The sequence below is a fragment of the Passer montanus genome, unplaced genomic scaffold (assembly GCF_014805655.1).
Source record: "Passer montanus isolate IOZ18808 unplaced genomic scaffold, ASM1480565v1 scaffold25, whole genome shotgun sequence".
NCBI lineage: Eukaryota > Metazoa > Chordata > Aves > Passeriformes > Passeridae > Passer > Passer montanus.
This window is the reverse complement of record NW_024367149.1, coordinates 5,459,869-5,476,264: the sequence shown is the minus strand read 5'-3', so window position 1 is coordinate 5,476,264 and position 16,396 is coordinate 5,459,869. Positions and strand designations below refer to the sequence as shown.

General features: G+C 44.3%; 1 protein-coding gene across 3 annotated transcripts in view; it reads left to right on the top strand.

The window, feature by feature from the left end:
- Positions 1 to 16,396, top strand: part of LOC120503178 (cytosolic carboxypeptidase 6) — an 882,397-nt gene that overhangs the window by 801,864 nt on the left and 64,137 nt on the right. The window contains exon 12 of one of the 3 annotated variants that reach the window (XM_039711395.1): positions 12,515 to 12,612. The exons of the other annotated variants lie outside the window; for them this stretch is intronic. Within the exon in view, the coding sequence (XP_039567329.1) occupies positions 12,515 to 12,522 (8 nt within the window). The 3' untranslated portion in view covers positions 12,523 to 12,612. Of the gene's footprint in view, positions 1 to 12,514; positions 12,613 to 16,396 lie in introns of those variants that run through there. 3 annotated transcript variants of the gene reach the window in all.

Genomic DNA, 16,396 nt, shown 5'->3' with positions numbered 1-16,396 from the left:
GCTCCTTGCAACATGCACAAATGTAGTATATCTTGCCACTGTGGAAAAAAAAAAAGTTGTTACTGTTAGGTTTAGGTATTTATTTTCTTAAGTTGGTATCTTGGTGTTTCAAGAACCTGTGCCTTAGTTTTACCTTTAATTTTCTTCCTCACTTTCTGCTCATTGTTCTGAAAATTGCTTATTTCTCTTTCTTATTTATCAAGAACAGTTTTTACAGTGAGGAATGGAAAGAGCCCCTGTACACATGAGATCATGATTCCCTTGGATATGTTTGCTTGATGACTGGTAGATCAGACTGGCTTACTTTCCTTTTCTGTAAAGATTTCTGGTCTGTGCTACACATTGCAGAAGTTTCACCTGTGGGGTCCAACACCTCCATTTGCTTGGCTTGCCTTGTCTGCTGCAGGCAGAGTTGCTCCATTCTCTGTCCATTCCATCAGCAGCTGGGGCACAGAAAACAGGCTCCAGAGCAGGGAACCTTCTTGGAGCTGGCTTGGGGAAAGCTCAAGCAGCAGCTTGGTTTCTGCAGTGAGGATTTCACCCAGCTGAGTGGAAGAGGAGGAGAAGCAGGTTTTGGATGGCCTGGCAGACAGCAGGTAGGGGGAGGCTCTTTGCCTGTGGAGTATGCTTCACTGGCATTTTGCCCTGGAAGGTTTTATTATTTCCTTTTCAGTGTAGGAATTCTATCCAGAGCACTGCCTGTGAGGTGTTTTCCTCATGTGTGCATAGGTTTCTAGTTAGTGGAAGAAATGGAGCTGCTTGGAATAGTCTGGTCTGCTCCAACACCGGAGTAGCCACTGGATTTATGCACATCCTGTCCTGGCAGGGGAGGAAGTTTCACATCACTGAAGTGCCTATGACCAAAAGTAAAACAATTGCAGAACATTCCAATTTAGCCTGGAACAGGCTATTTGCAAGTCAGTGATTAATTAATGCTCGGATTTTTTAATGGACCTGAACCAAAGACACAGGCAGTCAGTTCATATTGGCCTCCAAGGACAGGGCTGTTTCTATTAACTATCTACTTACACACAGGCAGCAATTCAAGCAAATAAAGGAAGAAAATACAGCGAGCCCAAGAACTGAATTGATAGTGCAAGTATTCTGGAAATATGCCTTTAAAGATATATTTCTTAGAACTTTGTTCGTCCCACTGTGATGTTATTTAGTTGTGTGAGTATTTTTTCCTTCCCTTTTTTCCCTTTTCCTTTTCCCCTTTCCCTTTCCCTTTTCCCTTTCCTTTCAATGGAAACAGGATCAGGGAGGCTAGGATTGTTCAAAGCTTCTACTGTTGGATTAAGAAGTGCGGACAGAGATTCAGCCTCAAATTCAGGTCGCCCATGACCATGAAAAGAGACTACAAAGTGGATTACACGTCCAGAACTAGCCATACCGGCTCCTTTTAGAGAACAAAACCAATTAGGATCTCCAGATTCTGCAAAATTTTAATTTAGCCTAATGTTGTTCCTGTTGACAGGTAGAAAAACTGAACAAACTCAGAACAGACTTGTGTTTGCACTGGTGACAAGTAATGGTACCTGTCAGCTTCTTTTCGTTACAGCATTTGTGGCAAATAAGATCACAGTACTATTCACTTTTATGCCATTATATAAGTGGATTAGGTTTGTTGGTGGGTTTTTTATCTCATTGCATTCTTCAGGTTTTACATGCTAACTCTGTGATCCATACAAACCTCCATATGACAGTAATAGATATATTTTAATATTGGGTGGGATTATCCATTTTTTTCAGATTAGTGAGACTGACTGGAACATACTTTGTAATTTTTGAGATAAGTGGATACCTTACATACATGAAAATGGGAGACAGATTTTCAATCTAAGTGTTTGAATTCTTACCATTAGTGTGGACAGTAACTTTTTTCAATAAGATAAGTAAGAAAAAAAGAATGGGAAGGTATCATTAGAAGTGGAAATCGGTTTCAAATTACTCCAGTTAGAATGACTGAATGTTCTAAACAAATTGGTTCAGAATTTAGAGGATGGCACCTGGAATGTTCTAAAAACAAACTGGCTACTGAGGCTGCACTTTTCAAATGAAATCCAGGAGGGAAGGGTCTTCCTTCAGCCTGTGCAGGGTGTTTATGTTTAGGGTATATATGGTGGGATAACATCATGCAGAGTGTTGAGTTTCTGGCCTTTTCTAACACAGAGAATTAACATGATTGCATCAATGTCTCAGGCCTTGATTGGCATGGTATCACTAATGGCTACTGCTGGAGTTCCTCTTGTATTTTCACCCAGCAAACAAAACACTTAGACATTCCTGCAGAGCTGTGTGTGTGCCTGCCAGGTCTGTGTCTAACAGATACATACCTGGAGTGTGAGAAACGTTAGGGATATGTTCTGTAAGCTCTGCAGAAACCCTACGATAACACGTGCTGCAGATAACAGTGAATGGACTCTGTTTCAAAGGCATAATAAGAGGATTGTAGGCTTGTCTGTTACTCTCCTGGAAGTGGACAGAGAAACGTTTAAAACCCTTCTCACACATGCACACATTTGGTGGTAACTGATTAAAAAAGGCAGCACAACAACAGTTAGCTCAGCACCAGGTGAAGGAGCTTTAAAATGAGCTGATATGCTTCCATTAAATTCCATGTTTTACTAGGCATTTACAGGGCTTATGACATGAGGCTTGTAAACTGCTCTGTAGCACTCACCAGCAGCAGCTGAGCTGCTGAGCTGTCTCGATTCACACCAGCCTCAGAGCTGGGCAGGGAACAAGGGATAAAGAGGGGGAGGCAGGAAGAATGCCCAGCTGCTGGGCTGAGTCCTGCTCTGACAGCACACCCAGAATTGGGGTTTTCCAGTGTCCTACTACAGCTGTGAATAGCAGCCATGGCAGCCTGACCTGAGAGCAGCCAGCAAAGGAATCTCACATCAACAGCTCTAAAATCTATTTGGTTCATTTTTTAGAGTGTTTGAACTGGATGCTTGCTGCAAAGAAGGCAGCCCGTAACAGAGAATAAAAGGATTTTAATCTTCCACAGCCCAGCCATGAGGCAGGAAGGCAGAAATGATGGAGACCTGGCAGGAACTGGTACCATAGCTGTAGGAGAGAATAATCATCGAGATGGGTGGGCATCACAATTGTCAGCATGTCCATAGCTTTTTTTTGTGTATTTTTATCTCAATTTCAAGCCTCCTCCAGGTGGAGAAAGACCCCATCCAAAGGTGTACTGCTGAACTCTCTCTTGTCTGTGGGTATAAAGATGTATTTATGTGGCTACAGCCACAGAATGAAGGTTTGGATTGACTAGAATCTCTTCAAACACCTAACAGGAGCTCACATCCTGGGCTCTCAACACAGAGACCACTGGGTTCATTCTTATTCTTAACTTCAAGCAAAATATCTGCCTGCTGCTTGACTGGGGACTTGAGAAGTTAAATCCCTGGAGGAAACAGTCATTTGTTACATCCAGATTCCTTTTAAAGAGTACTTGGATCTCAGTAAATGCCAGTCCTGGGGGAAAGGAATCTGTATGCAAAATACAATTCCAGTAAAAGCATCTATAACTTTTAGAGCTTCATGTACCTGCCAGTCCCCTAGGGCAAATGTACTTGGTTATTTTGGGCTTTTTTACATTTCTTTTTTTGGCAACTGCCTGTCCTGATCCTCCTATCTCTGTTAGTGATATCCTTAAGAGAAGATCCTTATGAGACAGATTAGGGCCCTTGCAGGTTCATTCCCAGCCAGCAAAGGCAACATTACTAGCAAAAGCCAATGAGGTATGAAAAGCTGTGCTGATAAAGCTGAGGGAGCTCTGCAGAGGTTACCCAGTGTGGCTTAGGTTTGAACTTCAGTTAGAGGTTCTTGCCAAGATGATTTCAAAGTAAATCAGGCGCATATTCAGGGAAAGGCATCCAGAGTTCTACTTCTTCTTCTGAGGCCCTAGAAACAGACTCCTTTCTGTGTGCTGCAAAATGTGGCATTCATTAATCCTAATCCTGCAGATTTTTCTGAGTGACCTCCTTGCACGTCTTGGTTGTTTCCTAGTACCATGTTTAGGGCAGGTTTGGAGGAGAGGAAACAAAAGCCTCTTTTCAGCTCCCCAGTCTGTGTGAAAGTGTCAAGGTTTACAGCCACAATTTCAAATGCTCTTAATATTACTGGAAGCATAGAGTTAAATTATAGAGTTGTAAAGTTACTTTATAGTGATAATGCTGTCAAGCATCAATATCTCTGCCCCAGGGCACCATGGAAACTCAGTTAATGATATAAGAAGCTGATATTTTTCAGGGTTGCAGCTGTTGGCTCATACCCAGAAGGAATCTGTGTGTTTGTTCATATCGGGTATATACAGTGGGACCTGCTCAAAGAAAATTAAGAAACAGTGAAAGTCTGTTTAATGAAGTGCAGTGGAATGAAAGTACAAGGCAGTACATGGTGTTGCAGTATGCACACCTTGTTATCTCAAAGGGCTCAGTGCAGTGGACAATGCTGCACAAAACCACCTCTCCTCTGTAAGAGAGGCAGTTTGTGGGGGAGAGTTTATATTTATGTAGATTTGTTTATTGGTTGCCTGTAGCACTGACTGCGTCAATCTGTCTGGGAGTGTCAGGAGAGACATGGAAATTTAGGGAAGTGACTACAGTCAATTTAGGAATATGCATAAGTTCTGTAATGGATTTCTTAGGATCTGTACCTCAAAGTGCTTTGATAGCCTCAGATGAAAGATGCTATAAAAGTAGAAAGTGTATTATAAAGGTGCTTTTTTATTTTAGAGAAGGATATTTTTTTTTTTTCTTAAATGTAGAATATTAGTCTTGGAAGACATCTTCAAAATTATTCCATTTAACCATATGATTCCAGGTACCTTTTCTTTCCTCTGTGTATGCATATTTCTTTCCCAGGGATATCAAGGTACAGGGGATAGAACAGATGGTGGCTGTGGGATGAGAATGTAAGCAGGATGCATATTCAGACTTACAGAAATGCCCTCAAGTCAGTTTCAGTCATGAATACAGGAGTTTGCCTTCTTTGAAGAGCAGGAAGACTTGAGTAGCTGTGAGCCTGGACTAGGGAATTTGCACAGGTTGACTTGAGCACCACCAATATTTACCACTGTATTCAGCAACTGGGACCTTGTGGGCAGCTGGAGCATGAGCATCTTAGAGACACATGTGCAAATACCATCCCTGCATCCCAGCAGCTGTCCTCAACTCAGAGCTGGCTCACCATGTGCTCCTCAGCCTAGGTAGGGCTGTATCCAGTGGCATGGGAGGCCTGATCCTCATAAGTCCTGCTCTAAAAATGGTCTCATCCAGTGCAGCCTTTGGGGTCCCTGTTGAGACACTGAATGCTGCTGGTGCCAAGCTGTCATTGAGGTTTCACTGACTCAAAGCCTCATTGGTGCTTTCCACTCAAGCTCTCAATGATTCTTGGTCTGCAAGCACAAAACTCTCTAATTCAAAAAGGTTTTGATGGTAGTATATTTTTAAAAACCCATAAAATTTTCCAGCTAATAATATGGATCAATATTAATATTATAATAATAACAATAATAATAATAACAATAATAATAATGATAAAATAATAATAATAATAATAATAATAATTTTCTATTAGAATTTCCTTTGTACACAGGAAAAAATAACATAGACCAAGCACAAGTTAACCTTTTGCTGAAAGCTTGGAAGGTGAAGTTGATCACATGAGTGATTGCAGGTTTGCGGATAATATAAAGAAGGGAAAGCTCTTTCCAGACACTGCTGCTGTCCTTCTTGGAACTGGCTTTGCTGGATTTGAATGCCTCTGTTATGAACTTTCTTTTCCTTAAACATGTATTTTTCCTTTTTCTTAGAAGCAACTTAGATAAAACTAAGCATATAGAACTGATATGAGGCTCTTGGGTGCTCAGAACACCATACAAATGCTATTAGATCTGTAGTTAAAATAATTCTTTGGTAAATGTTAAATTCCTATTAGTAACACTTGCTAAACTTAAGTGCAAAGGAAAGGGCAAGGCTAATCTGAAAGGCAATGGAGAGCAGGGCTTAAAATATATTAACAATTTGTTGGAAATGTCTGAGGGGAGTGGTTATTATTAGTGTCTGTGGGTTGGAGACTTAGGTTAGGAAAGGGCTTTAGACAGTGCTGTGCTTTGAAGCTTTCCCAAATGTCATTGGGATTGAAAAGGGGAAAAAAGCCATTCAGAACAAGGTGTTTTTCAAAAAGCAATAAACAGCCAAATTGCAGTGTCTCTGGGAGAGGACTCTCCTTTCTGCCAGCCTGTGGTGGTGCTTGTGTGTCTCCATGTTTGTCTTCTTCTTCCTCTTCTCTGTGTCTCTTCAAATCTGGCTGAGTCTTCTCCCCTGTGCCTGCCTTGTCTGTGTTCTCACCATCTTGCTGGCATTTAGGTCATTAGCCCTGCCCCAGGCCTTTCTGGCACCTCACAGGGCTTTTTCCAGGAGGTGTTTCACTAATCAGACACGCCCAGTCTCATGGTTTTGTTCACTTTTTACTGCCTTTCACCCAAACTACTCCTTTCTTTCATATTTTGCTACTATCAGCTTGGTTACTGTTGATTAAAGGGAATTCTAGGGCGGGAGCAGAAGCTCTTTTTTAACAACTACTTCTTTAGTCTCAAATACCAACATTCTGAAAGAGGATCAGAGATGATTTTTAGGAAATTCTGCAAAGAAACAAGTGTCTGTCTGTGCGTCTTTCTCAGCTGCTTGACCAGTTGCAACTGAATTTGACAGTGATAAAGGTCTCAGAGATATTACATTCCTATGAGTTTCATGAAAAATAGCTGGCTGAATGAGCAGAGAGACCACAATTAATCTCTCCAGCAGGGACAGCTGCATGTCTATTGTTAGAAACCAGAGGAGGACAGTAGGCATGAAAGTCACAGGAAACAGATCCAACATCTTTTCTTTCTGAGCATGCTACTGTTGAGTTGAGACTTCACTTTCCTTTTCTGTCTACAATTTAACCCCTAACCTCTGTGAAAACCCTAAGAAAGGATATCTTGTGGCATTCTGGAAAGCAAATTGCACCTTACCCATCAAACCTCTGCAGAAAGAGGCCAGAAACCTGCCAGGTCTCAGTTCACAGGTGATGAGAATACCCATCCAAGCCAAGGCCAGTACCCACACTTAGCCAGCTGTGTTTCTTGTCACCTAGAGGGGAAACATTGTCCACAGTTCAGAAAAACAAAGCCTGAACACATCTCAGGCAGAAACTAAAGATAACCTGCAGCTTTGATCTAGTGTTCAGAAACCTTTGTGTTTTGATAAGAGCAAGGGTGGGCCTGATTCTCTCATCTCTTAAGAAAAGCACAGCCAAATCAGCGATCAAAACCAGTCCTCTGCAGTGTCTTGTCACTGACAGAGGTCAAAATAAGGGGCCTGAGAAGAATTTAGAACCAGAATAAGCATGTAACTATTTTTCCTGAATATTCTGTGGTTTCCAGCAATCAGCGGATTGGTGAACCCAGAGCCAGAGTTATTGGAATAATGAAATCATTCAGGTTGGAACAGACCTCTAAGATCATCAAGTCCAGCCAGTGAGCGGATTGGTGAACCCAGAGCCAGAGTTATTGGAATAATGAAATCATTCAGGTTGGAACAGACCTCTAAGATCATCAAGTCCAACCAGTGACCCAGCACTGCTAAGCCCACCACTAAACCATGTCTCCAGGTGCCACATCCACAATCATCAAGTCCAACCAGTGACCCAGCACTGCTAAGTCCACCACTAAACCATATCTCCAGGTGCCACATCCACGTGTCCTTTAAGTCCTTCCAGGAATAGTGACTTCCTCACTTTCCTGGGCAGCCTGTTCCAGGGCCTTACAACCCTTTTTGTGAAGAAATGTTTCCTAATGTCCAACCTAAACCTCCCCTGGCACAACTTAAGGACATTTTCTCTAGACCTATCACTTGTTACTTGGGAGAAAAGACCAAAACCCAGAGGTTGATTACATCTGAGATGCCAGTGCATGTATCTCCCATGAACGTGTATACATTTTTAGCATCCACAACTTTCCTTGTTATGGATTTCCATAGCTTACTAATGACTTGTTTGTTTTAAGCCTACCGCCAGGAAGCTTTATTTTGTGATTCCCACCTGTTACCCTGGGAGCAGCATTGACCACCAGCCACCTGTATTTCACATTTGAAATTTCACAGCTTAGTTATTTGCTGCGTACTTACCCTCTAAATCATAAGCAGGAAAATATTACCAGATCAGGTAACCATGTCTAGAGTTAGTTTGTCATCTTACATATTTCTCTGGTTATACACAACTGTTTGAGTTGCCAAGTAATGGAGAATCAACTCCAGTGACTCCAGTGGTATTTGTTGTGTGATTTTTATTTGTATTCAGGATAAATGGCACTCTGGTCAAACGAGCAGCAGGAATAAGAACCAAATGAAGAATAAAGCTTTCAGAGTACAGACTGTAAACATCATATGTTCAGTTCCTGATGCACTTAACACTGTGCTTGCTCTCCCGTCCTCTTGGCTTTTTTCTGGTACTTAGGAGGGATTCAAAACTTCTTAAACTAACTGAATTCCTGTTCAGCATAGACTGGAGTTTTTGGTCATCTGGTTAAAAGAATCTGGCAACCAATGCCTATTGGAGGGATTACATTCTTGAAAACTGCAATATCCCAAATACCTTGCATTGTGTCATTATGATTGGTGTGCAGCAAAGCAACTTCCGGATAACATGCTCCCACAGTCAGGTTGCATTTATGATTCTGTCAGGCTTCTTTTTCTGAAACTAAGTAATCCTTATTAAATCAGCAATTTTCATCTGATGCCATAAAAGACCAAGTGATAGGTGACAATCCACTCATCTTTTCTCCATCATCCCATCCCCAAAGAAAGCCAGCATGAATGTTGGCTGCTCAAGACCTCTCAGTAGCAAAGAGGATCTGCAAGGCAGTGGAGTGCCATGTATAGCCAAAGCTTACACTGGTCTGGTTTCTCTGGACATTTGGCTGGAGCAATATTGGGGGGACATATTGAAAAGTGAGATCTCTTCCCACCACATCAATACATGACAAATCTCAGCATTACTTTCAATAAATCTTTAAATATGTTCAAGTGGAATGCAACTGGTTTAGTCGAGATAGGGAATGGAAATGGCTCAGAGGCTCCAATTGTCTTCCCGGTGTCCTTCTAGGAGAGAGGCAGCTGGACTGCCAGCACTCTACATGGAGTCAGGACTGCTGCCAGCCCAAGGGGAGAGAGTTTCCAGTACTTCAGTCCCCTTATTCCTGTTTTCAAGCCTTTTGATCCCTGTGTTTCTGTGAATTTCTTCAGGGTCTGCTGAGTGACTGGTTCTGTTGGCAGAACACAGCTTCAGGCTCTTTGTCTCTTCCTGTGCAGCAGTGATACCTCCACTTGAGAAGATGCCCATGACTGTGCCTGTTAGCACTCTCACAATCTCATATTCTTGCTGTAATGCTGTGAAGATTTGAGACTGGGCTATTTCTGGGCCAACAGGGTTATCATCCTGGTGTTCCTTCTTCCTTACTTAATGATTCTTCTTCGCACCACATCCCTCACGTTTCTGCCAAGCAGATTTCACTGCATTGACTTTCTTTCCAAAGCCTGCCCAGAAGGACAGCTTTCCTTCAGCCAGGACACAGAAAGGGCCTGTGTCTCTAGAACCATCAATATTTTTCTTGAGATGATAAATGAGCTGCCAATAAACCGAGGCAGCTGCCAGATCCATCTGAGAAACAGACCTTCAGACCAATTTAGCCGTGCTTGGTTTATTCATGTGTCTGGAAACTTTTGGGATGCAAACAGAGGGCTAACCACTCTGAGGCAGCCCTTAGAATTAGATGGTATAGATTGATGTAGTGGGAGTTTATGGGCTGGTTCAGACACATTAGCTATTACTTTGTGCTCACCTATCTCAAACAAGAAAATGGTTTCATATTTGTCATAGGGAACACCACAGAAAAAGAACAAAGCTTTCAAAACAATACCTAAATTGTCATACTTGCTGTATCATTCAGTTTGTGTTTCTGCATCTCCTCTGGCCTTTCTTGCCTTTAATTCAGGGTTTTGCATAATCTGTGAAATTTTGTTGTCAGGAGTTTTTTAAGGAGATGAGGCATGGCTGATTACATTGTGCCTGGAGGGATGGGAGCAGGTTTTGTGCTTCAGTGAGTAAGGTTTTAGGGAGACCAATCTGGTTTTGAAGCAGATGACACAGCTGGGAAAAGCAGGCAGGTTCTGTGTTTAGGATGCTTTCTGGGCAGCAGGCTTTTGTGTGTTTGATATACATTCACCCCAGAACTTCTGACCTTTTTTTTTGTTTGTTTTGTTTTTTACCAACAAGAGCTCTCAGCAGTATTAAGTTTGGGCACGTTTGATGAGAACAAGCAGTTGAGCAAAGGAAAGGGACTCAAGAAATGTTTCTGCTGGGGGCATGACTGGAGGGAGTGTAAATGTTACTGCACTCCAGAGGGTCTGTCTGGGCAGGTGACCTCTGGGCAAGTGACCACAAAAAGCTCCAGCAAGGAGAGAATCTCAGCGGGCACACCATCCATATGGCTGGAGGAGCCAAGGTTAGGGACCTGTGTGATGCAGGAGCTCCAGCTTTGCCCGGAGGGGACTGGAGGAAGCCCCGAGGCAGGAGAACAGCGAGGAGAGCGCTCGGTGCCGGCTCTCGGGAGCAGCACCCGGTGCCTTTCGCGCATCCCCGGTGCCGCAGGCGGGGCTGGTCCAGCCGCGCATCTCCCGCTTGCTGGAGCTCAAGTGCCCTCTTCTGGCACCGACCGTGCCGTCCCTCCGTGGCAGCCGGCTACGAGCAGGGCATGTATTCCTGATGGTTGCTAAAATCAGGAACAAAGCAGGTTTTTCCTCCCTTTGCTTCCCCTGTGTGTCCGGACTGCCCCGGCAGCGGTAGCGGCTGCAGGATGTGGAGCATCCCTGTTGCAGCAGCCTGGCCAGGTCCAAGCTTTCCTGTGACACAGGGCTGTGAGGAGATTGTGTTTGCATCCCAGCTGGTTAAATAAGGATACTTTTATTCTCTTTTGTCTTTTTTTCCCCTGCCTTATGTGTTATAAATCTGTAACTATCTTGATTTACACCAGCTGAGATTGGAGTGGCATTTTCCTGCTCATGTTCCCTGCTCTCTGTTGTATAAACCCTCTCTTGGCTATTCCTGACCTGTTGATGTCAATAGTTTTCACCGTGAATCCCCATGGGATCTAGATTTGTCCTCTATTGATTACCAAGACAGAGTTGGCCATGAAATGAGGGGAGAGGGGAATGTGCAGCAGCTGTCAGAGGACTCCCCATCCCGGTTGGAAAAGGAAAGTTTGGATACTTGTTAATGTCAGTTCAAGGTTAGCAGTACACAGCACAGCAACTGCATCTGTCTGCAGAGGCACTTAAAATCAGCCTTAAGAGAAAGGAGTTTCCTGCACTGCTTTATCACATCAGTTACCATCAGAGGCCTTTGCATGTGCTTTGGATTTTTCTCTATATTTAAGGAACATTTCAAGCCATAATTGATTATAGCTGAATTTGTGTTACAAAGTAGGGAACAGCAGGTCAGGACATTTATGCTATGAGACAAGACTGAGCCTGATTCCCATTTAGATGCCTTACAGCAGAAGGGTAGTGGTTTTTTCCCCTGGTTACAAGCAGAGCCTCAGCTATCGAGTGCAATGCTGTATTAATAATTCTGTACTTATCGTAAGCCCTCTGAATGCAAATCCCTCACACGCGAGCTGGATTGGCATAAACCACTTTGGGAAGCACACACACAATTTATACTGCCCTCCACTGCCTTTATGTGGAGTAAAAGGAGCTGGAGTCAAGATTGCCAGGTTTTGCAAAGTGCCGAGCTGAAAGTGAAAATCCAGCTTCTCCCTTCAAGGTGAAAAGGACATAGGAGATCCTGGTGGTTTTGGTCTGCCTGAGGATCTTCCTGCAGTGATCCCTGTTCTGTTATATGCACTTTTAAACTGTCATATGCTGACATTGTTTTTTCCTGGTCATTTCACCATTAGTTTAGTCAGATCTCAGAACTGAGGCTGGGGAAATGTGACTGCTAATAATGTGATTTTATTTAAACTTTGTGCCCGTGTTTCATCTCACTTTACTTCTCAGTGCTGGGTGCTTAGATGGAATTAGGCAGAGATGGTCTGTGGCTGCAGATAAGTGCAGCACCCTTGCAGTGCTGTCAACCAAACCCAGGAGTGCAGAGACAGGTAAGACCATGTGCCAAGAAATCAGATGAAACAAGCTAAGAGTTTCCAGCCAATACAAGTGGAGATATTAAAGCAGTTAATATGAACAGACATAATTGAACAACATAGACAATACTCAAAATTTACCTGATGACTTTCAAAGTGATTACCTGAAATATGACATAAGGATAAAGTGAATATAGTCATCTTCTAACATTTCACTTTAAGGCTGCTGTCTGCATAGGGAAATTTACATGCGTGAGTGTGTGCATACATTAGATATGCACATATAGCAGAACTTTTTTCCTTAAGTACATTCTCAAGATTCATGAAGGAAATGAATGATGACAGCAAGAGAAACTTGCAGGGCTCTCTTTGTGTGGGGAAGCTGCAAGCCAGTGAACAAAGATGCCCCTCTATCAGGCCTCTGCAGACAGAGCTGGAGCTGGAGCAGCCCACAGTAATGGTGCTGAGAAGTTGGTACAATAACCAGGCAAAGCAAAGCAGAGCCTAACAGGATGACAGCACAAGGCACCAAAAATAGGTGGCTTTTGTATGACTATAATAGCACCACCTGCTTTCAGAACGTTAGTAATCCTGTAAATGTGTCCATTCCAGTGAATATCCTTCAGGGAGTTGACACAGAAATCCATAGAAACAAGGCACCGAGTCTGAGCAGAGAAAAGGGAGAAGAGCAGGGATGCGTGAGGAGGAGCTGCTGGCAGGGGAAAGGAGCAGCCTGGGATTGCGTGTGTGGGTGTGCAGGGATAGCAGAGAAGTTTGCATGCTCTTGAAGGGAAGAATTTGTTTCCTCCTCATCAAACCCCAGCGCCTGCTGCTTTCTTTGATTTTTCTCTAGCGGGGCCAATCTAGGCACTCAGTGATGATAAATAACCCAGCATCGCAAGGTGACATGCACAGTGACACGATAATATGGAGAGAAAGAGAAGAACCCAGAGGGACATTGTTTCTGTCATTTATTTCCCCGGTGTGCTTTGATGCCCAGGCAGTTTGGGAATCCCATCCCACGGCTCCATCCGCAGCCTGGCGAGGGGCCTGAGGGGAGCCAGGCAAACCTTGCTGGCACAGGCTGAAAATGCTGTGTTTTTCCTGTGAGCTTTGTTTGCGCTGATCTTGGTGGGATGCTTCAGCCCTGTTTTGATTGAGGGCCTTTTGGGACCTCCTGTGTGACCTGAGGTGAAGGGGTCGCCCTGTGTGTCACCGTGTCACCATACCTGTGCTCCACTGTGACTCCACCGTGTCCCCCGCCTGGCCTGGGGGTGGTCACACCACCTCCCTCCTCCTTCCCTCCCTGCCTTTCCCGGTTAGCAGCTTCCAGCTCTGCCATCCTGACAGGGTTTGTTTTTTGTTGTTAAAATTGCATTTCTGCGCCGTTTCCTGGATTTTGTCAAAGCAAGCTGAGAGCAGAAGTGGTGTTGTGCTGGCACGAGCAGAGCATCAGCGGGGCTGAGCCCTGAGCTCCCCGAGCAGGGTGCTCTGTTTGGGCTCACAGAACAGCAAGTTGTCGTTCTCTGTTGGACCAAAAAAAGGAAAGAAAAAAAGGAACATTTTGCCAGAGGGTTTTCTGGCCATTTACTGGTGACTGGGGATGTTGAGATGTGGGGATGTGAATCTGTCTGTGGCTCTGTAAAGAGCTTTGCAGCCTCCGTGCCTGTCCTTTCCTCTCCCAGTTTTTTCGTGGATGAAAATGCAGGACAGGAGAAATGGCGTTGTCTAGACAATGACACAGTGCTAGGACACAGTCTAGTGAGATAAAAGGAAAATGGAACAGGCATACAGAGCAAAGTGATTTGCCTAAATCTGCACAACCAGATCTCCTGACTCCTTCACTCTCCCTCCTGTGGCTTCTCCTTAGGAGATGAAGTTGATTGATTGAAATTGCCCTTTTTACTGATTACCATTTTAATAATCTAACCAGTTATGTCAGAAATCCAGCATGAGGGGTGTTTTTTTTGATGCAATCTGTTTGTTACTTGCATTTCTCACAGGTGGGCACCGAAATCAGACTAGTTGGGTACTCTTTTTATTTACATTTAGGTTTGTGTCCTTGTCATTCAGGTATAGTGTGGTGTTATTGCTGCAGCTGCATTCTCACATGACAGGGGAATATTCTTGTTACAAGGAAATGAAAATTAAAACCAAAAATGTCCCACTCCCCACCTATCCCAGGGGGGAAAAGCCCTGAACACAACACCAACAAAAAGTCCAACAAACCAATGTTCAAAAATAAATCTTGATCTCATAGGTCTTGGGTAAAATCTCTTTGCATATGCGTGCATGCTTCATCTCCTTGGCAATTGTCATGCTGTGTACAATTCCTGTTTTTTGAGTGTAGGATGGGAACTATTGCTGTCTTCTGCTTTGACATTTCTGTCTCCTCACCGCCCTCTTTGCCTTTTGTTAGTTGCTTCTCCTGCCACATCTGACTGGTTTTCAGTGTTGATAGGGAGTCTTTGCCTTGGAGTTTTACATGGCTTAGGCTTAACTGACCACCTCATTCCTTCGAGGTTTTAAATAGGTGAATAACAACCCAGCTTCATGCCCCAGGCTACTGATTCTTGATGGGTTTTCCCACATGCTGTCAACCTGAAAATAAATAATACCTGCAAGAAAAAGGGACTAAAATCATGCTAAATCTGCTCTTTTTGCTGAGAGCCAAACGGACTAGTGGCTGGAATGCAAGAAGAAAGGATATTCCTATTCCCTGCTCATTTGGCTGACAGCGTAATCACTCAGAGTAATAAATCTTCATTGGAAACTTAGATGAAAATGGAAAAGGAACGAGAGTGCTTTCAGAGAAGAAGCTGGGAGGGGGTTTTTGTCTCTGCTGAAGCACAGCCTTGGAGGGAGAGAAGAAGGGCTACAGAAGCCCCTGCTGCTGGGTGCAGAATGGCCCTTAGTGCCCAGGGCTGTGCCCGTTGGCTTGTCCCCCTCAGCCCCAGGCATCCCCCCAGTCCTGACCCGTGCCCTCTGCTCCCTGTAGCCCCAGGTTTGGGGAGCAGGGGTGTCTGTCTGCCAAATGCACCTGAGCAGCATGAAGGGGCACAAATATGGGCCGGGAATAAATGGTAGAGAGCTAGAGCAGCTGGCTACCTGCTGTGCTTGCTCTGTAACCCTTCAGGAGCCAGCACTTTCCCTCAGCCTCATGAGCAAACAAGAACAAAAAAAAGCAACCACAGAGCTGAAACATTTTATTTCCCCTGCTGGGCCTGCCAATTAACCCTGTCAGGAGCTGGAAACCCACAGTGGGCGCATCAACAGACAAGGAGCTGCAGAGGAGGAGTGCTGCAGGAAGGCAGTGCAGGGATCCAATCACCTCCCCACAGCCCTGGAAGAGCTGGGCTGTGGTGCAGGGACAGCAGGAGCCAGTTTGCAGGCACCTTCTGGCTTCAGAAACTGCTGCAGGGCAAATAGAGATGCCGAGCACCAGCTCCTGGTGGGATTTTGTCTCCTCACTCTCTGGCTGCTCTTTGTCTGTCTCTGCAAATGCCACTGTTCTTGCTCATCCTCATCCTCCAGCTGTGTAATCTGTGCTGGCTTTGCAATATGTTTGGGGAGGTTGAAGGGGATGGAAGGGAGAAGGAGGCAGCAAACACTCTTCCAAAGCTCCCTGTCTGCGACTTGTATTGCTCCTGATCTGCTTTGCGGCTTGAGTCTTTGTGTTTGGGCAAACTGATTGCATCTTCCTTTGCTCCAGGGAGTGGAAAGTTTGAGCTGGGCTTACAGTAGTGCTAACTGTGTGAGCTGGATGAAGCACAGGCCACACAGGATGCGTTTTGTTTGTTCCCTTTGTCAGCTGCACTGGGGATGTGTGAAGAGCTGGGTCACGATGAGAGACAGTGAGCAGAGCAGGGCATCCTTCATGGTGAGGATGATGAAGAAGTGACTGCACATGGGGACTGTTTGGCACCTTGGATGCAAATTTGTTGAAGTTACTTGGCTAATTTCCTCTTGCAGCATCTGTTATGTTTTTACTGAAATCATCAAAGTGACACCAAAGATGAGACCTGTCCCACAGTCACCTCTGTAGCTTTTGGATCAATGCTGGCAACAAAGCAGAGAGGCAGGCTTGGTGCTTAATTGGCATTGCTTTTATTCCTTTTTGCAGAAAGCAATCTTTCTTGCCACTTGTTACTTTCTTTGGGAGTAAAAATCAGGTGTTACCCCATCTGCTGTGGGATTGGC